This window comes from Notechis scutatus, chromosome 5 (assembly GCF_049901735.1).
Source record: "Notechis scutatus isolate UNSWTSFEM ecotype Mainland chromosome 5, rNotScu1.2, whole genome shotgun sequence".
NCBI lineage: Eukaryota > Metazoa > Chordata > Lepidosauria > Squamata > Elapidae > Notechis > Notechis scutatus.
In genome coordinates this window covers 87,785,798-87,808,232 of record NC_142013.1, presented here as the reverse complement: position 1 = coordinate 87,808,232, position 22,435 = coordinate 87,785,798, and the positions used below count along the sequence as shown (strand labels likewise).

General features: G+C 35.7%; 1 protein-coding gene across 4 annotated transcripts in view; it reads left to right on the top strand.

Moving 5' to 3' along the window:
* The window catches only part of NAXD (NAD(P)HX dehydratase), a 30,821-nt gene that overhangs the window by 4,694 nt on the left and 3,692 nt on the right, over nt 1-22,435 (top strand). For 2 of the 4 annotated variants that reach the window (XM_087967286.1, XM_026668903.2), the window contains exons 2-11: nt 157-531; nt 3,560-3,710; nt 5,364-5,409; nt 6,734-6,822; nt 8,122-8,230; nt 11,593-11,643; nt 11,724-11,828; nt 13,395-13,515; nt 14,036-14,156; nt 15,108-18,273. In XM_087967286.1, coding sequence (XP_087823412.1) covers nt 157-531; nt 3,560-3,710; nt 5,364-5,409; nt 6,734-6,822; nt 8,122-8,230; nt 11,593-11,643; nt 11,724-11,828; nt 13,395-13,515; nt 14,036-14,156; nt 15,108-15,258 — 1,319 coding nt within the window. In that variant the 3' untranslated portion in view covers nt 15,259-18,273. Of the gene's footprint in view, nt 1-156; nt 532-3,559; nt 3,711-5,363; nt 5,410-6,733; nt 6,823-8,121; nt 8,231-11,592; nt 11,644-11,723; nt 11,829-13,394; nt 13,516-14,035; nt 14,157-15,107; nt 18,274-22,435 lie in introns of those variants that run through there. The other 2 variants (XM_087967285.1, XM_087967284.1) reach the window with 2 other exon arrangements.

The window sequence follows — 22,435 nt, the reverse complement described above, 5'->3', positions numbered from 1 at the left end:
CAGTTAATTTCTATGAGGAATACATTAGACTATAGTCCACAAGGTATTATACTGTAATGAATATTTACTAGAATAGTACATAGATGAATATGAAATTTTAGGGACACTTCTTATTACTTCTAGTCTTTATTAAAATTAGCTTGCTTTTATTTTTAGGTTTTAAACAAATTAATGCTCACACCAATGCACCACCATTATTATCTCAGGCTAAAAGATCAAAAAAGCGACATGCAAATTTAACACTGGACAAAATGATGGAAAAGTTTTTGCAACAAAGTATGGATACTGAAGAGAAGTTTTATAAATATGAAGAACAACGACTTAAAATTGAAGACAAACGACGTGAAGCAGAGCATGCCAGGGAGCTCCAGATGTTGCAGATGTTGGGACAGATGTTAGCAGGAATCTCTTCCACAGTATCACAAAGGTCCCAGTTTATACCAAGTAATCCTTCACAAAGATCAAATCACCGATCGTATGGAGAAAATTTTAACTATAATTCTATGACAGCAACATTATCTCCACCCATAGGTACTTCATTCTCTTGCATTCATGATACATGGATCTACAGTACTAATTTAAGTTTTGTGCACATAGTTGTGCATCTTTCTAAAAATCAATGAAATTATACTTGGTATTCTGAGGTTTGTTTAAAAACTGAATCATAATAAAAATGTTTCTATAAGCATGGAATTTATTTAAAGTTATGCTTTTCTTGAGCATTGCTTTGAAATATATCATTGTAATGTGTAGCTCACATAGTTCAGCATTTTTAAAGATATAGAACAGTAAGTTATCATTTTAGATATTTAAAATGAAATTCTATATACTGATAGTAAAATCCATGTAGGTAGATATTCAGTGCTCGTAAACTTCTGGAATTAAATATTTAAAATAATTTAACGTATCTTCATTAGAATCAAAATTAACTACTTAAAAACTACAAGCATACTGTATAAGTAATTGCAGAATACTTAAAACTTCTAAAAAAATCATGGCTTATAGCAGACAGAAGGGTTTCATCAACCCTTTCTAATACTAGATGGGAGAAGAATGTTTTTTGTTGCTAAATAGCAATGCCTGGCAATAACAGCCAGTAGCACTACTTCCTTTTACTACATTTCTTTCACTAATCTTCCCCAGTTCTGCCTCCCCCAAATATCCTATTCTTCATTTGAGGGCTTTGCGACTTCATTAAGCATTAAAATCTTTCAGATTAATTGTTTCTTATAAACTATTAGCACTGATTCTCAGAATTTGCCTTAGCAAATTTGATGATCTTCCAGCCATACATGATAATTAGTGCTGGAAGAATTGCACGGTTATGTAGGTAACTGTAAAAGCACTTCCTGGTTACTAAATTTAGATTATAAAACAGCTGTTAAGATGCCCCTAAAGCTGCTTTCGTGCACAGTAGGTTTTGCATAGTTGCACGGTAATGCAGTGAACCAAGGAAGGGGAATAAGGAATTTGTAGCCTGCAGTGTCAGGGATTTCTCCCCCACCACCACCAGCGCATTCGCTGTGGGACCTTCACAGGGTTTGCTGGAGATTAAATTGAGGAAACGTGAAAAGGATGCTTGCAAATCCTGTTGTATTTAGTTGTTACCCTTGGAAATTGTGCATGTTAGGATATGCTTAATATTTCCACCCATAGAGGTCTAGAAGATTTTTGACAGTGCACAACCTGCTATGGAACAGAATTTGAAAACTGGTTTTAGAACAACTCTCATAGCTCACTGTGCCGATGTTCTTCAGGACTAGAGGTAACTGCAACTGAATCCAGGTCTATGTATTTGATATAAATCAATTTTGAGCCTCCATTAATTGTGGAGTTTTTGTTGTTCTCCGATTTTGGTTGTTTGCTTGCAGATGTTTCAGTACCTTGATACTAGGTAATATCATCAGTGTGAGTCAATGTGGGCTTTACTTGCTATTTATATACAGTTACTTGCCTTGCCAGTTTTGATGGGGTAAACAGGGAACAAACCCCACATTTGCACTGATGATGTTACCTAGTTGGGTACTGAAATGTCTGTATGGAAACAATCAAACTTAGAGGACTCTACAGCTCAATCCTATATATATATGTATATATATATGGTATTCAGCTTTGTTCGGGTATTTTTCCCACGTCATTATAGTTGTGCTTTTAAAGTTGTAGCAACGTTTCAGCAGAATCTCATCTGCCATCATCAGGCTTCTGGTTGCTACAACTTTAAAAGCACAACTATAATGACGTGGGAGAATACCCGAACAAAGCTGAATACCATACATGTACATACCTGCGAAAACTTAAGAAAACATATGTATAGTTTTCGCGGGTACTTACATGTATGGTATTCAGCTTCGTTTGGGTATTTTCCCATGTCATTGTAGTTGTGCTTTTAAAGTTGTAGCAACGTTTCGGCACCAATATATATATTAGTGAAGCCTCCATTAAGATTCAGAGTTTCATTCTGAACTTGTAGAATCTCTTATGATTGGTTAGTAAGCTTCATTGTACAAGTACAATGTAAAAATAATACTAGTGTAGTGATTAAGATACTGGCCTAGAAACTAGGCTTCTAGTCCTGCCTTAGGCATGAAAGCCAGTTGGATGACTTTGGGCCAGTTGTTCTCTCAACCCAGCTCACTTCAAGATTCACTAATTCACATATGTACCACACCATCATTACTTATTCAATACAAGGAAAGTTAACATGATTTGTGAGCTTAACTCTTGAATTAGCATCTACCTCTTGGCATTTTTTTCATTCTTAAGCAATATGTTTTTAGTCAGTTGTAGTATTGTCTCTTTGCAGTCTCATGCATAAGATAGAAGTCAATATATGCTGTACATCTGGTTAGCCTGGGTTCTCTGGAGTGACAGGACTATTTCAGGTAGTTGGCATGCAACAAGTAAAACTTGACTTGAAAAACTGATTTATGTAAAATCAGCTGCCTGGAGCTACTTATAAGAGAACATTTAGGTTACAGTTAAGACATATCCATTTTTTCTTGTTAGCATTTCCTACCAATATATTCATACTACATCTTGAAAATCATTAATAGACAAGTTGAAAAAAACAAACGGGAACTTGATTGTTCAACATGAAATATTTAGATCAATATGTTTAGAGTGTGCAAGACATTTTGCACACTTCTGTTTCATAGTGAGTGAAATATCTCAGGATAAAATATATGTCTTTTCTTAAGAGATTTGTGGTACTTCCAAGTATGTCTGAACATACCCAAGTAAGGAATTGGGAAACTGATGCCTAGATGTGGAAGACTAAAATAATTGATTGCCAAACTAGAAATGTTTTTATATCTGTTAGAAGGTTGGTGATTGGGGGGATACACGTGGTTTATTCAGACTGATAAACAAAAACACACATGGTATACTGCTGTTTGTGAATAAGATTATGTGGAATTTGGGTTAAAATATCTTTACAACATAAATAGGTTTAACACAGCAATTTCTTTAGAAACGAATTCTGATCTATGAATACAGATAACCTACTATCTTAAAAGTTTATATTTGTAATATTTAATTAAATGTCCTTATTTTTTTCCAGTTATAGAGAGATCTTTTTCAGTTCACAAAACACATTCCGTAAAGGAAATGGAAAATATATTTCAATTGGTGCGAAATGTTATTCCACTTTTAACTGCCAAAAAACATAAAGGCCAGGATGGACGAATAGGAATTGTTGGAGGATGCCAAGAGTAAGTTAAATAAAAATGTACAAATATGTATTGGTACTATTCTATCTCAGACATTATGTTTATCTTTGTTTTTTACTTGTATCACTTTCATACCAATTATTTTACCATTTTTAGTTATTTGCCATTTCCAAAAAAAAGTAATTATTTTTCAATTTTACTATTTTTTTTCTTGCATGGAAGTAGTTGTCTTCAAATAAATCAACAGATATTGCTATTACATACCTGGGGGCATAGATATGATGTTAATCATCAATTAAGGTGTCATAGCATATTCATGCTTTAGCCTTTAGAGGTGTATCAAGGGCACCTTTCTTTTGTGTGTTCCAAATATACAGTAGATATTACTGTCAGGGTTATCTGAGGGAAGGTCTCTTGCCAGTCACATCTACCTGACCCATTAGAGCGGGGAGGCAGGGAATGTTGTGGGTCCCATCCCTGAGGGAGATACACCTGGTGGGACCCAGAAGAACGGCCTTCTCCATGGTGGCTCCCTCTGGAATATCATTCCCCAGAGATTAGAATGGCCCCCACTCTAGCACTCTTTCAGAAGGCACTGAAGACCTGGTTTTGCCAGCGGGCCTGGGGATACCAGAGTGGGATGGAGCCCATCAAATGGCTAGTGTGATCTGCTGTCATCGGGATGGGGGGTGGAGTTGGTTTCTCCCCCCATTTTGTTCTATTATACTTTACTAATTTATTTGATTCTTTTTGTTAGTTTTTCTTTTTTCTTTTAAATATGGTTTTACATTGTGTAAGACGCCTTGAGTCACCATGGGCGAATAAGCGTCAATATAAATTAAATAAATATGTTGCAAATGTAGCTTGATTCTAACTAGAAAGGTTACTGCTTTAATGGAATGTTACATTTTGGTCTGGAGAAAATGACAGAAAGGAAAAAATACATTGGCCTGATCGCTGCCATATTTCTGCACTGTTGGAATATGACTCATTTTATCATTAGAAAATTAGAGTGATAGTTTTGATAATGGCTGTTTTTAGTCTGCAAGTGATGATTTTCACTGTTCATTAAAAGAAATATTGGAACACAAACAAAATAGTGATAAATGTGTATTCTATTTATAATTAATACAGTGTTAGCCTATTAAATCAGTGAAAGCTTCTGTTTGGATCTTTAAGAGTCATCATCTGACTGCAATTCCACAATTTATTATGTAAATTAGTATCTAATAAAAAGTAATACTAACTGTTAAGGAAGAAAACGCAGAAATGATAGCACAAACAAGTGGAAAGTATTATGAAATATTAAAATTTACTAAAAAATAGTTTAAAATTGTATGGTAAATGAACTTTTATTAATTAATTTCTATTTTGTGTGTATATTCACTAAAAGTATATGATAATCAGTTATTTAGGGTGCTTTTGTCACATCTGAAGTTCAAAAGTGAATATAACTCATTGAAGTTAGAATAACTATATTGTACAATGTTAATAGTTGTGTGAAAAGGCAATGCAGTGTTAGATTTACTATATTTGACAAAAGTGTTATGTCAAGAAAATATCAGTAAAACTATATTGATAAAATGATGTGATGTTTCTACTTTAATATATCACATAAACACATTGTGGTACAAGTACATCAGTCACAATTTTTAACAAAATATATATTTCCTGGTTTTTTTTTTTCATATGCAGGTATACAGGGGCACCATATTTTGCTGCAATTTCTGCTCTCAAAGTGGTATGTTTCTTCTTACATTTGCGTGGAGTACAGTGAAAGATAATGTTCTTTATTCCACAGAGTTAAACATGCAGTTCAACTATTTAAAAAATGTGCTGAACTCTGTTCCCAATAATAGACAAAAATGTTAGTTTTGTATTGGTTAAATGTCTTGATTTATTCAGCAAACTGAGATTTTAGTGTGTTGATAGTAACTATGTAGGTCATTGCATCTATAAATTTTAATATCCATTTGGATCATCAGATGTAGATGTTGGTTACGTAGTGTGTACAATGGTATGGGAAATTTTGGAAATAGTAGTTACTAAAGCTGCTAATTAATCATGAATGAAGCTTGAATTTCTTGATGGATTGGGGAATTTAATTTATTCAAGGTGGACTGGATATTCTAACCTGTTGTGTTCCAAATTTGAATTCTTTGTGAAGTTCTGGCCCACTTGTTACTTAAGAAATTTGGCAAGTGGTCCTGGGGCACTATGTCAAGAAGAAGAAGAAAGCTTCTGACATTTATATAAAACTCCATGCACAGGAGGGGGATAAGTATTGGGTTTAGTTATCAATTAAATCAGAAGAGTCATATAATTGGACCATTAAGTTGGTCCATAATTGAATGCTTGACTTACAACTGTTCATTTAGTGACCATTCAAAAGTTACAATGGCATTGAAAAAAGTGACTTATGACTATTTTTCTCACAATTATAACTATTGCAGCAGTCCATTGTCACATGATAAAAATTCAAATGCTTGGCAACTGACATGACATTTGTGGTTTTCTGGGGCTACGTGATCAACCTTCTGAACTTTTCCAACCTTCTGACAAGCAAAGGCAATGGGGAAGCCAGATTTATTTAACAACGTGTTACTAATTTAACAACTGCAGTAATTCACTTAACTGTAGCAAGAGAAGTTATAAAATGGGGCAAAATTAACAATACAAATTTTGGGCTCAATTGTGGTCATAATTTGAGGACCACCTTATTTATAACAAGTTAGTTCAGGGGGTGTATTTCATTTTTTTAATTGGCTGCATTGCAAACTTCATAGGGAGAAACTGCCCTTGTTTATATTCTTTTATTATTAATAAAGTAAGGGAGTTTGAAGTATTGGCTTTTAAATATAGAAAATATGTTTATTTCTAATCCAGAAAAGGTTTTTTTTTAAATTAAAATTAGTGAGATTTACTTCTTTTATTTAAGATTGGGGAATAGAAAGGAAAGAGAAACCTGAGAATATTGAATTTCAGCATGAAATCAAGAGATAATAAATGTAATTTTGAGAAATGTTAAATGTTATTAATGATCGCAAATGTGTTCATTTTTTTAGGGGGCAGACCTATCCCATGTATTTTGTACCAAAGATGCAGCAACTGTAATAAAATCTTACAGTCCAGAGCTTATAGTTCATCCAGTTCTGTAAGTATTCTGTCTTTCCTTGGATATGAAAAAAAGTACATACTTAGCCAGCTGCTATATAACTCAGGGTCTTAACTGAAAAAAGTTAATTCCAACTCATAATTTTTAGTGACATGTTCGTATCATCATACCAGCCATTGTCTTTTGCATCTGTCTAAAGAGCTTTAGGTTGGTGAGATGAAATCAGTATGCCTAGAATTAACAGAGTAATATTCAAAATTATTTAAGTGTCGCATGCATTTCTTCATTTTTAACAACAAGTAAGTTTTATCTTCCTTGAAACTAGGATCATTTCAGAAAATTATATTGAGATATCTTTTTCTCCCCTTTCACATAGTTTCTTAAAAGGCATGTAGCTGTTTAATTGCTTCAAAAACTAGAGGTTGCTCTTTGAAGTCACTTAAAACAGTGTTCTCAAACTTGACAATTTTAAAATGTATAGACCAACTCCCAGAATCTCCCAGTTGCACTGGTTGGTTGGGGAATTATAGGAGTTGATCCACACATCTTAGAGAAACTCTGTATTAAACCCTGCAAAATGGTACCCAAAACAGGGTAACTCTTTTCTCCCACAGACAGTGATACTCAATATGCAAGCCCAGCACTACTTGGATTTTTGTTCAGGCTGAGTTCAAACTGTAAGTCAGGCTCACACACACACACACTTTTTGTTAAAGCAAAATGTAGTGCTTTAACAAATTTTCAGAAATTCTTGTATAGCTAAATGCATGTGCCTTACATTGTAAATATTATATGAGCTAGGAGGTTAATTGTATGGAATGCGTAAAAACTAAGAAAGGCAGATTGTCACTCAGATAACTGGTTCCTTGTTGTGAAGGACATGATAGGTAATAACCAGCACTTTAAATTGTGAAACGTACTGTGAAGGGTTCAGTTTTCATGCAAAAGTCAGTACTGTTAACCAGAATATAGTTCTTTACAAGTGTAATATTGGGAGCGGCTCTTATGAGATACCTACCCCAGGTCTCTTGTTCTGTTGCAATGCATCATGCTTCTTCCATAGGAGTAAATTGATATCCCATTTGTTTTTCAAAAGTACTGGATGTTAACATTTTTAATGATATGAATGTGATGATCTATGGCTGAGGAACTCTGGCTGCGGAACTCTGGGAGTTGAAGTCCACAAGTCTTAAAGTTGCCAAGGTTGGACACCCCTGATCTATGTTTTAAGGAACATTTCTATAATGCTCCTAGTAGATGCATAGAAAGAAAAATGGCATAGTGGTAAACTGGAAGATTGATTTTTTTTTATTTGATTTGTTTGCTGTTTCTTTTTAGTGACAGCCCTGATGCTGTGCGTGAGGTAGAAAGCTGGTTGCCACGACTTCACTCAGTTGTCATTGGACCAGGTTTGGGAAGAGATGATTTATTACTTGAACATGCCAAGGTAACCTGGATTTCTTAAGGTGTTACTGGTACATTGCCTAGATGTTGTTATTATTTTTTTAAAAAGAGTGTCAGCTTTATTATTATTAATTTCAAATATTTTATGCTATTTCAGAAATGTAACCAATGTTGCATGGCTAGTAAGTTATAAAAGCAGAATAATTGAAATAGAAATTGTTAAAAAAGTCCTATGTTTATTTGTGGCTTCTGCAAGCAAGTTCAAAAAGTTGTTACAGATGATTGAAACTCAGGCATTGGCTAATTTCTGGCATTCATAATTAATGGTTTCTATAAAATATACATGACATTTGTATTCCCTCAGCCTATATACCCATGTGCAAGGTATGGTGTTAAGTAATTATTTCGAATGTATTTTTCTTGTTGCACTGACTTTTGTTGGGAAAGAATGAATGCCAAAATAAAGGTTGCCTCCCTACAGGGGTCCATTTAATAAACTTAGTAACACTTGTTGCTTAATATTGTGAATGTCTATATCATGGTACTACAAGAATTGCAACATGTGGAAAGTGGCTTTATTGGGTATTGAAGAAGAACTCAAAGGTTCTTTTTTCTTTAAAAGGCAACTGGACTGTTTTTTCTTTGAAGAAAAAGAAAAAAAACATTTTATTTCTCAGCCAAGAAGCTTCATCAGTGGGGGTGATGGAAGGATAGGTATTGACAGTTGAGATTGGATGGAAGAATAGGTTCTGATAGGATGTTGGGGGGGGGGGGAGATAGAATTGTATTTCTTTGCTGTCATCTGATCTTTAGCTCTCTCCAAAAGCTATAGAGGCTCCTTGGGGAATTATCTATGCCCTCAGGGTTACCTGAATCAGGGTACAATGGGTTGTGGAATCTTCTTGGAAGTGGCGCAAGGGCTGTGTCGTATATTGGAGATAGGTGGTATCTTATTCCTCCTCCTCTGTTGAGGGAGGGATATTCAGTTCTAACATATACGGATTCTTTTACCCCTCTTTCAAACTAATGGTATCTATCCAAAATGTGGACTTTGCAGTCTTCAGACATCGTTGTCTTTCAAATGCAGATGGATCCCTGAATCTTGTCGTGATGGCTTTAATTTCCTATGTTATGCCATGTGCTTGTGAAGTGGCTGTTTTGTTTCACCAATGTACAAGTCTGCATGCGTCTTACTGCACTGTATTGCCTATAGCACATTACTCAGTTTGTATTGGGATGTTTGACATACAAGCTTGTGCCTTAGTGTATTCTTGGGTTTAAACTGTGCATGTATCTTGTGTTGGTAGAGAGTCCTCCTGAGCTTTTCTTGAAAGGAGAAAAAATTCCCATGTTATATGTTTTACAGTCTTACAGTGACTTAGGTCACTCTTAGGTCACTCTTTTAAGACAACAAAGTCTACATAAACCCCCAAGTGGTCTCAACAGTTCTAAGAGAGTGTTAACAACCAGGTGGCTGCAAAGAAATACTATCCTTCCATTCCCTCCTCCCCTGCCATCAGAACTGATGACATTTCTTAGATGAGAAGCTTCTTCCTCAAGGAAAAAACAGCCCAGCTGCCTTTTGAAGAAAAAAAGGACCTTTATTTTTTTGAAGAAAAAAACCTCTGTCAAGGATCTTGGAGTACTCATCTCTAATGATCTAAGCGCTAGGGCCCACTGTAACTACATAGCCAAAAAGGCATTAAGAGTTGTTAACCTAATCTTACGTAGCTTTTTCTCTGGTAATATTACATTACTAACTAGAGCATACAAAACATTTGGTAGACTAATACTCGAATACAGCTCATCAGTCTGGAACCTACTTTACATATCTGATATTAACACAGTTGAGAAAGTCCAGAAATATTTCACAAGAAGAGTTCTCCACTCCTCTACTCGTTGCAGAATACCTTATGCCACCAGACTTGAAATTCTAGACCTAGAAAACCTACAACTATGCCGCCTTCGGTTCGATCTAAGTATAGTATATAAAATCATACATTGCAATGTCCTACCTGTCAATGAATACTTTAGCTTCAACCATAACAATACAAGAGCAAACAATAGATACAAACTCAAGGTTAATTGCACCAAACTTGACTGCAGGAAATACGACTTCAGCAACAGAGTGTTCAGTGTCTGGAATATTCTACCTGACTCTGTGGTTTCTTCCCCAAACCCCAAAAACTTCAATCTTAGACTTTCTACTATTGACCTCACTCCTTTCCTAAGAGGTCTATAAGGTCATGCATAAGCGCACCAACATGCCTACCGTCCGTGTCCTATTGTTTCTTCTATTTTTCTTATATGTATTCATAACTATGTTTTTACTTATACCTATTATCTTGTAAGCAATTGACAAACCAAATAAAATAAAGTAAAAAAAGTTCTTCGACAATTCCCAATAAAGCCACTTTCTTCAGTGCAAGAACTCGTAATAGTTACTAGGTAAGACAGGCAGGCAGAAGAGTAGCAGAGCGTATCCATGATCACCAATAAGCATCCTATTTACACATATTCAAGAGATAATAAAACTAAGAAGGAAACAAGACCAGAACACATCCCCTTCAGCAGCCAACATCTAGACAATCATGGATTAACACCAGGCAAGTGATCAAGCAGCAAACAATACTCTAATCAAGGAACCACCAAGGAGAAAATAACACCCTCACCAAAATATATTATTGGTAGTAAAAAGAGATATTTAGAATATGGACATTGATACAAAATAACTCATTGAAATTAAAGAGAAAAACTGTATATTGAGGTTAAATTTTATAATATTGTTAAATGTATTAAATATGGAAATACTGTCATATTTGTTTTAAAATGTAAGACACCTAGGCATCACATTGTTCATGCAATGCTATGTTTGTAGTTAAGAAAAATAAAAAACTTTTTTAAAAAAAATTGGCAGGGAAGCCTCCTGTATATAAAGTCCCAACACTAATGATGTTACTTACTTGGGTAATGAATTACATATGTATTCTCTTCTAATGAATGAGATTATTATAGTTAAATATTTACAGTTTGCTTTTATCTTAAAAAGCTATTTGTATTAGCTTTGCATGCATTTTTAATATGTGCTTTTAAATGTGTGAGAAGTCTTCAATAGATTCACTAAATGGAAGTGTGAAAAATGTGAATATATTTTTGGTGAAAATATTATGGAAGAGAAAGAGAAAAATGGCAAGAGTAGTAAACGTGATATATAGCATATAGTATGCTTTTTAGAAGAGGTGTTTTATTATTTGGAATGGTTTGAGTTTTACTCTGTTTTATTTAAAATGTTGAAGTTGCCTTTTATTTAAAATGTATTACTTTTTGCAAAAGGAGAAAAATAATTGCATTTTCCATTCAATGTTACATTTAATTTAAAGTTTCGAAATTTTTTTTTGCAAATAGGGCATTATAGAAAAATCCAAGGTCAAAGGAATTCCTATTGTAATTGATGCTGTAAGTATGATAATTTTATTAATTTGTTTAATAATAATTTGTACCTGTCATTAAATGTTTCCTCTTATTGTCCCATGCAGGATGGTTTATGGCTCATTGCCCAACAGCCTTCTCTCATTCAGGGTTATCCTCGAGCTATTCTTACTCCAAATGCTATGGAATTTAGCAGACTCTATGAAGCAATGGTGAGTCCATACAGTTCTTAATTATATTTCCATGGGGGAAGGTACCCCAAATCCAAATTACATTTAATATTACTAATGTAGAATTTCAATAATTAATCAAATAGGCTGTGTGATTTTAGCCCAGTTTAGGCTTTTTAAAGCATAAATTTCTAGGCTGTCAACCAGGTGAAGGGGACAAATACTATAATATACTATAATGACACGCAGAGAATAATGCAATTATCAGTACATTAAATCTCAAGATGGCTGCTTTATTTAATATGGCTGCCCACCTTAACATATGTAACTTATGTATGGGGTCTATGTTGTGAACGTTGAAAAGGCAACTTTTCACAAAGTCCATAGAAGTTACATTTGTAGTTATTTGTTTACTTACAGATATCTACAGCCCCTACATATGTACGGTCTTTGTTTAGTGACCATAATCGGGATGGGCAGATCTCTTGTGAAGTAAAGCTGACACTAAGTGGGAAATCATGTGTCCATGACTGCTTTCCTTTTTCCCCATTCCTTTTCCCATTCTCCTGCCCTTTGAAGCATTCATCTGGGCATTGGATAATTAGCAAGAAGGGAATTAATGTTTATATTTAAATTTATTGAAAAGGAAGGAATTAAAAGAGAGTAAGCAGGCACACAATTGAGAATACACATTGAAAGAAATGCAGTGGTGCAAGCAGCCCCGAGCACAGTTCGCAAACAGCCTATATATGCCTTATTGTGTGCCTTCTTATCCTCTTGTAATCATTTACTCTCCAATCTCTCAGTTCTGCAAGGAGGAAAAAAAACAAAAAACGAGGTCAAGCATAGGACAATAGTGTGCTGATTATAATGATGATCACAATCTGAGGAATGCTGTTCAGTCATAAATGTGGTCATTGGTTGTAAAGTTGTTTTTTCAGCACCATTGTAATTTTGAACAGTAACTGAATGAGGCAGTAAAGGAAAACTAATTGTAGAGCCAATGGATCACAAATCTAGCTGGCTAGGCTAAGTTTGAGTTCGAGAAGAATTGAGACAAGATGCCTCCATGCACCTACCTCATTCTGTGCAATAGAAAAAATTAAAAAAACTAAGTTACCATCCATCTTCGAGTAATTTGGTCAATCTTCTAGTACTTCTTCATACTTTTCTACATGATGAATAGCATTATCTCATCAAAGTCAAATGCAACTCTTGTTTGAGAGAATGACTTTATGTTTTGAAATCATTGCTTGTATCATTACACTTCATTATAGTGTTTATTTTAAGATTACATGAGTTAATATCTTCCAAAACAAATCCTTCTAAGTTCTGGGACTTGCGTTAAGTGGATTTTTTGTACTTTTATATAATCTCCATTTTTGCACAAATAAGTGCAAATTGCTTGTGACCAAATCAAATGAGACATAGTAAGACTTGTTATAAATATGGCAACATCTCTTGTATGGCTGATGGAGACTACAGTTGAGCGGGTAGCTAACATTTCATAACAGAAAAATTTAAAAATAGTATGAATGAATGTTAACCATTTTCCTCATTACTTACTGCAATTAATCCTGTATGATTTCCCCCTTTGCTCTTCTCTAGCTTAGAGATCCTGTAGATAACAATGATTATCATGGCTGTCTGTTAAGGCTCAGCCAAGCCTTGGGGAATTTGACAATTGTCCAGAAAGGCGAACGAGACCTCATTTCAGATGGAGAAAAAGGTATATGAAACACAGATCAAATATTTTTATAAATGTAAACATTATTTTTCTATATGGGTAGATGCTATGGGAAATTAAAACAAAATGAAGGTGCATGCATGTAATATGTCAAAAATAAAGAAGGGAATACTAGCATTTTTTTGCTAGTCATTGGTCAAAACTTGACTACTGTGCTATAGTAAAAATGTCACCATTCAAACATTAGCACCATATTTTATGATTTTAAAATATAGATAGATTAGCCATCAGAGCTGTTTGAAAATTTATAGCAAAATTATTAAATAAAAATTGTTGTCGCTAAAGAGGTTATAAAAATATAACAGTGTTTAAATATTAATCTTACAAAATACCATAGTTTCTTTTAATGAATTAGTTAAATTCAGCTCTGGTCATACTTTCAAAATGAACTTTGTAAGTAAAGATATAATGCCTGCTACATTTCACATCTACGTTTTTTCAATTCTCCCACAGCTCTGTTCGGTGAGGATTGAGTATTTTCTTTTCATTTTTTGTGTTACAGTGCTTGTATGTAGCCATGAAGGAAGCAGCAGGAGGTGTGGGGGACAAGGAGACATCCTCTCTGGGTCCCTAGGAGTCCTAGCACACTGGGCCTTTCTTGCGGGACCAGAAAAAACAAACGGGTAAGCCATGTCATGCATTCTGATCAGCTTCTGTTGAAGGTACTTTATCGCAGGGGAATCAAACTCAAGGTCCGGGGGCCTGCAGGGTGCTTAGATGTGGCCCGCAGAAACAGCAGAGGACCAGCCCGTGGTGCCTCTGCTAGTGAAAATGGAGCTCAGGAGGGCCATGCACAGCCCTCCCAGGGTCTGTTTTCAGCCGTGATGGCCTCCTCCTGCCTTCTACCAGCGACCTCCGTTTTTACTGGCAGAGGGTGGCAGGAGGCTGTCACGGCTGAGCTCGGGAGCCCGCTTTCACTGGCAGAGCGCATGGGTCATTACAGACGCCCCCGACATGAGTGATGTCAAGCTGGCCATGCCCACCCTGGCCCCCGAGGTGAAACACAACCCTGATGCGGCCCTCAATTAGATCGAGTGTCACCTCTGCTTTATACAACAATTCAGCATATGTCCAATTTACACTGCCCAGAGCCGCTCTGTGAAGAAAATGGGTGGTTTCTAAATTTGGTAAAACAATTAATAAATTTATATTAGAGGCTGATAGACAAAGCATCATGGCTAATATTGCAATGTTTGGTGCAACTGTTTGCAAAATTTATCAGGCATGAACTGAAAGTAACACTGGTAAATACATTAATTTGATACTTGCTTTTTTCTTATGTCACGGTATCAATTTTAGTCCCTTTCCCTTTGAGAAATCCTTACCTGGTTCTGGATGTTTTTATTGTTACTTGCATTTTAGCCCACAGTTGGACAAACAGGTCTGGGACATGTAGCATATTTTAACTCTGATCTGGTGGGCAAATGAGATCCATCATTCTTATTCTTTTCATTGCTCCTACTGTTCTACTTGCACTGCCCTAAGAGCTAATAAAGATTTGTTGGTTGGTTTGTGCTCTGGGGGAATAGCCATGCTCATTTCAGATTTAATTGAGGTTCTTGTTTCTATTTTAGTCAAAATCCCTTTCTAGTGGCTGCATTTGGAGCATGTTCACTTACAAGGCAGTGCAACAACCAAGCCTTTCAGAAATTTGGACGGTCTATGACAGCCTCTGACATGGTTTTAGAAATTGGAACAGCCTTTAATAAACTCTTTGAAACCTAAGACCAAAGCAGCAGAAGAGGAAAAAAGAAGAACAAGTCTAGCAGCCCACGAAAGTTACAGTAGGATATCCTTGTACAATGCACCCCTTTTCAAGTGCTGTTAACAGTAATGGTATACTAGGTAGTTTTTATTTTTTAAAATAAAAAGTGTAGGTATTTTTAAAGGGTTTGGAATATTTTTTTTCTTTCCCTTTTTTGGGATGAATAAGCTGTAGTTGCAGATGTTATAATAAAACAAAACTGAAAGTATTTCCTCTGTTCTATCTTACAGGTTGGTTTTTGAGCAATAACTACTAGTAGCAAAAATATTCACTTGATAGGCAACATAAAGATCAGCCATCTGTGGATTCATAAGCCCCATATATATATATGTAATTTGAATTCAACAGGGCTTATTTTCTAGTAAATACTTAAAGGTCTGTAGATTCCCAGTCATCCAGGTCATGGTTGTCTCAAAGATGCTTTTTCATAAAGGCACCTGGACCATGTTTTTTCCTTGAGGAAGATGAAGCTTCACTTCTTATCCAAGAAGGTAAGGATGGAAGGATCATATTTCTTTGCAGTCATCTTGGTCTTTAGCACTCTCTCTGAGACCATACTCTCTGAGACTCAGTGACTCTCAAAGAGAGTGCTAACAATCAGATGACTGAAAATAAATAAAATCCCTCCATTGCCACCCACCCTCCCCCCCATCATCCAGTTAGAACTGAAGAAGCTTCTTGGATGATAAGTGAAACGTCTTGTCTTCCTCAAGGAAAACACAGTCAAGCTGCCTTTTGAAAAATCACTAATTATTTAAATGTTCATGGCCCTGGACTTAACTAATTTCAATGGAATGAAAATGAACTATATGTGAAGCTCTCCTGTTGAAATAAATGGGATTTTAAAGTACTTAACTTTGGTGGCTTGTATTACAGTATTCTTCCACCAGCTCTCAGCTTCCTAATTTGATTTGCAAGAATTAATTCGTTTGTTCTCGCAACAATTACAGAGGTTCAGTTCTGCGCACTTAGTATGCCACTTTTGATAAGTGCCATCTTTGAGCAGAGACTGCATGCAAATTGCCTTTGACTCCTTGGTCTGTAAAGACACTAATTTTTGTTCCTTCTTGAAAGGAGGGGGGAAGGTTGGAAATGCGTTGCTAGTTTTTGTTGTACAGCAGCACCAAGAAGCTGTAAATCATGGCATGTGAAAATAGAATTTGTTTAGCTGAATGTATTAAAGCTTATCTATTATTCAGTGCTAGTTTAGAACATAAAACCAAATCATTTGCGGAAAAATTAGGCATACTTAGAATTAGGGGTTCAGCAGGTTGTATTACAAAAGGGGGAATGTTTTAGAAACAGTTCACCATAAGCAATTCTTGCATAGTCTTTGCACATAGATAGCTGTCAATGGAAAGTGTCCTTCATGCTTTTATACTAGCATTAAAAATCACCTTGTAACATACTACTGCATGTGGACGTGTTTTTAGAGGGGAAAAAAGTCACCAGCATTGAAGTGATTCAAAAATGAAAAGTGAAGAATTAACCTGAATTGCACAATAAGATCCAGACTGCAACATAGAGAGAAGATAGCAATTTATTCTTAATATTCAGCATCATTGTAATAAAGGCTATAGAACCACTCAAGCATTCAGCTGCCCTAAGTGTATCCTTTACTTCAGCTTTACTGAATGAAAAAGTTTAATTTGGTATGATTGATGAACTAAATATTTTGATTTCAACAGTTTCATCTCGTAATAATGGTTTTCAAAAGACTGCATAGAAAGATGATGGAATATAACTGGTTTACTTGAATGATTAACAACCTACGACTATGCATATTTACTCAGAAATAATGTCCAACAATTCAGTGGAGCTTATTCCAAAGTATATATGTGGACAATGTAAGCCTTAGTGTATACTTTCTAGTGCTAAATTAACACTCCTCTTTGTGTATGGATAGTTGCTATTGGGGTTTGTCACATGTTACAGTACCGTTTAATGCTAACTTTCTTTGTGCAAGCAGGAAATTGCTCTGTATAAATTCAGTGCTTATGATTAACATTTCAATGCACTGAGATTTCTACCTCAGAACAATACATTTGTTTTCTTTATATTAAGAGTCTTTTCTTCTTCGGTTGTTTCAAAGTTCAGAGCACACAGCTCATTAAAAAAATTACGATACAGGTTCTGCTCCTTGGAAGTATGAGTGAAGGATCGCTCTACTATATGTGGAAGAATAGGACAGCAGGGAAGAATGATGGGCCCCTGCCTTGTTTCCGGTTGTACAAATTGGCATGATTTTGCTTTCTGAATTTTTGAATTGACTCTAAACAAGAGTCTGTTTCTCCGGAACCAAAAATATTTCAAAACCAGAATCTGCCTGAAGCAGATCTCATATTGTGTTCCTACTTCTAGAAAATTGCAGTAGAACTTAATCATTATTCTTCCTATCTGTGTAGGTGACTAGGATGTTATAATACACAGAAGTTTTACATGACTAGTCTCCACATCTAAACCACTCAGTGCAATTTTTTTATTTCTTGCATGTTGAAGGGAATCTACGGTAGGACATGCAAGTTTTTGTCTAAACCCTATATCTCTCATGTCTGCTCCATTATACAATCTGAAGTTATTTGAGATACAAAAGGCAAGTCAACCATTCAACACGCTTCATTTGTGGGTGTTAGACCCATAAAGTGGAACGGGTTCCCTGTGTTGTTGAACTCATGGCAAGTTCTTGACAAAAGGAAGATGTTAATCATACACTATATGTTGTTTTCAGTTAACATGTACCAGAGTTCTCCCATAAAATTGAAACCATCATTAGACCTGAGTGATGGGAAAGGTGAACATTTAAGTTAAATTTGTAGGGAAACCAAATGTCCAATTTTTCAGGTGGCTCAGATGAATAACTACATTAAATCTGCCTGTTTTTTATGTTGTTCACTAGTGTATAAAGATTTACATTTGAAACTTTCTGAAGCTGTAGGAGTTTCTTTTGAGGAAATAAAAATGACAGATTGAAATAACTATAGCGAGTATTTGTTCATCCTGATCTGAATGTGGCTAATGAATGTGACACGGCATTGAACTGGCGTTTCCATTTTAAGCTACATTTATTTGCCTCATCGCTGCAGCTCATTTCTCCCTACAGAAAAATAAATAAGGATTCATTCCATCAACTGCCTGTACCTGTGTGTACAATAATATTCCATTAGAGATGTATTTCCATGTCAAAAGGGTTTTAAGCAAAGCCTTTCTCTAACCAGTATCTCAAGACCTGTTCATGAATAGGAATCCCCAACTTTTTGAATTGATAGAACATTTGGATTACTTTGCAAACTTTACTTCGAAATGGATTTTGGGTTGATGTTTTCATTCAGAAAATAGCTCTCCTGGTGATAGAACCAATACAAAGCAACTGGTTATGAAGTTAGCTCCACAAGGATGCATCCTGTTACACAATATGTTTTTTTGCTATGTGGATGGGGCTCATTTGGAGCTTAGAAGCATTCTTGCAAATCAGTATGTCAAGTCAAGACACTTGTTCTTCAGTATGCCAGTTTCCAATTATTTTAATAAAATGTAAAAAAAATAAATCGGGAAGCTTTCTTGGTACCCAAAATAGTATTTACATATATATTAGGGCTTCTGATTCTGTTTAGCAAAGTCCTTTCATATAAAGCAAAAGGGGGAAAAGTACAGTTTTCTATTGCTCTCTCCTTCTGATCCAGGTTAATAGCAGCTAATTTTTTAATTCCCCTAAACACATTTTTAGTTGCCAAATTTGAAAAACGCTGCTCTACACTGTTCTGAATTTAAGAGTGCTCACTCACAGGATTAAACAGGCAATTTCTAGAGTTTGTAAGAGAAGGGGAATTTGTGAAACTGAGTTCCATGACGGGCACTGACTACGGTTACCTCAACCACAGATGCCATCCCCATAAACACCCACTAAGATTGGTACTTGGAACAAGCTCGTCTCTTGGATTCCTGCAGAGTGATTTTAGGTGATGGGGACAAACAACACTCTTCACTCCAGTAAATGTATTTGCTATTCGGTGAAAGGAACAGAAAGAGGGAAATGAACGACTACATTTTAAAATCAAAATAGCTAGCAGAAATAATCATGTAGCTGTGAAAGGAGCTCCCTCTAGAGATAAGACCTGCTCCTTTCTCTGCTGCAGGAAGGTATATATAAATATAAAAAACCTGTTGATTTTCCTTATTCAAGCCAGTCTGGAGACTGAGAGGCAAGGATAAAATCAGTAATCCCATTTGGGTGTTCATATACGTGCATTCTTTCTCTCTTTACATGCAAACACAATAGTCTGTTTAGCTTGCAAGAAGGCATTGAAATTACAGTGGTTGTACTTGACAACTAACAAGATAATCAAATCCTTTCCTTATAACATTTGTTAACTATCAATTTTTTGAAAACTGCAAGAGATGTCAATAATGTGGAATTCCCAGGATGCCAAAAGTATAGATAATACAGATAGTCCTCGACTTACAGTTCGTTTAGTGACTGTTCAAAATTACAACAGCACTGAAATGGGACTTTTTTCAGTTACGATCTTTGCAGCATCCTGATGATCATGTGATCAAAATTCAGATGCTTGACAATAGGTTCATACTTATGATTGCTGTGTCCCAAGGTCATGTGATCACCTGTGACCTCACAAGCAAAGTTAATGGGGAAGTCAGATTCATTTAATACCTGGGTTACTAATCAACTGCAGTGATTCACTTAACAACTGTGGCAAGAAAAGTCATAAAATGGGGCAAAACTGACAACTGAAATGTTGGCCTCAACTATGGTCACAAGTTGAGGACTACCTATATAAATGCCTATGGTCATGTAAACAAATGAATCCCATTGATTTATTTAACCTTTTCAAGATAGATATTTGAATTTTATTTCAATAATATTGCTAAAGGGGATATAACAAAGATGCCTCATTTACATTTGTAGTTCCTTGTGTAATTGATATTAACATGAATGAAAAATTTCCATATGGAAAAAGTAAATAAACTTCTACATTAAGCTCCAATTCAGATAACTCTTAAAATTAGACTTTAGTTACAAGAGGGCAGGGGCCAATGATTAGAACATACAGGTAATCCTTGACTTGCAACCACAATTGGGACTAGTCACTAGAACATTTGCTGCTAAGTGAGGTCATTAAGTGAGTCATATTTTATGACCTTTATACCATGGTCATTATTAAAATCAATTGGTCGTTAAGTGAATCATGCAATTGTTAAGTGAATCCATATCCCCAATTGATTTTGCCTGTTGGAAGCTGGCTGGGAAACTCATAATGGGACACTAGGTCTTAGGGCTCCGGCAGTTAAATCATGAGACTCTAGCCGAACTTCCAAAACTTAAATTAGGAGTAAACATGCCAGCACTGCCTGGGTGTAGCTGACTCTGAGACACATCATTCATTGTCACCCTTGACCCTGGTTTTCCCCCACCCCCTGGGTGTATCGTAATTCATATTCTCCAATGGGACACATCCATAGCCAAGAATCATTGATCATACTCTCCAGTTAGAATTTTGCCCAGCAGACACTTGGGTCACCAAGAAACTATCTTTGAAAACATGGAATACAAACTGCCCACTGCTTCCCCCTTCCTTTATGTTGGCAACTCTAAAAAGACAAATATTTTGAGTTGACATTAGGATACTGTAACTGTCATAAATACATGCCAATTGGCAAGTGCTTGATTTTTGATTGTGTCTTTGGGGATGCTGCCACAGCATGGACTAGTTGTAAGTCACTTTTCACCACCAACTTCAAATGATCATTAAGCAAATGGTCATAAGTTGAAGACTACCTATGACGACAGGCTCAGGGAGAAACTTGTCTTATTAAAACCACCACATTTCATTCTGCTTTTTGTTTTATTTGCTCTTCAAGTACTCTGAGGCCTTCAGAAAATAAGGTTATAGATGCCTATGAATCTGAAGGGATTTGAAAAAATGGCTAAGCAGTTGGACAGTGACCTTAAAACAGTCAATCCTCACTGGGTCAGAGTTGACTTGGCCTTCCATCTTTCCAAGCTCAGTGAAATGTGGACCCAGATTGTTGGGGGCAATATGCTGATTGTAACCACTTACACAGCTGTAAAGCGCTGTGAAGTGGTATATAAGTGTAAGTGCTATTGTGAATCAACCAAATAGCTGAAGGGGGGATGGAAATGAAAGTCCTTGTATGGCCCAAATACACATACAAATGACATCAAGATGCTGTAGTGATTGGCCATGGATATGCATACAAGAAACCTTCAACATTGCACAGCTGAAAAAAATTCTGGATGAGGCATGGAAAAACTTTCCAGAGATTGGCATGCAATGATAAGAAGTGGTTTCTGCCAAAGGTATATTTTTCATAGAAAGAAATGGCATCTGTTAAATTTTTATTGAATAAACTCTTGCAATGTCAATTTTTCATATTTCAATTCAGTTACATCAGTTTTTGACATGTATATATTTTTTCAGTATATAAAGTTGATGTCATCATCCATCATTCTACCTATTGTCTATTGACTGCAGGATAAAAGCCTCTTCAGATTTCTTTTGCCAATTCTTCTGATGTCATCAATCCATCTTGTTTTAGCATCCACAAAAGACCTAAAACAAGATGGAGCTACATCAGCAAGTACTGAGAACTCAATTGGCAAAAGAAAGCTCATCACCGTATTGGATGGAAGCATGCGGAAGAGGCCTTCGTCCTGCAATGGATAAACAATGGCTAAAATGATGATATAAACTTTATATACTGAAAATGTTATGCACACATACATGTCCAAAACCCCGCCCCCTAACATGGTTATACTTTTTTTCATATAACTGTATATGTGTTTTTGAGGAATTACAAAAAGGATATATAGCAACCCGCTGCCCAAGCAGGAGCCCCTACACCATTTCTGACAAATGGCAGCCCCAATCTCTGTATCCCCCAAAAAAGTGTTCCTGCAGGAAAACTAATTTTGTAAACAGAAGTTTATTGTGATTTCATCATTCTTTTGCTTGCTTTTCCACACACAATATAAATCAAAATAACCTAAAACAACAGAAATGTCCATAGATAGCAACATTTCAAAAAGATATGCACAAGCCCCAGGGAATTCTGCAGCAAAACTACCTAAACTTTTTCTGTTTCTGATCAATGTAATCAGTC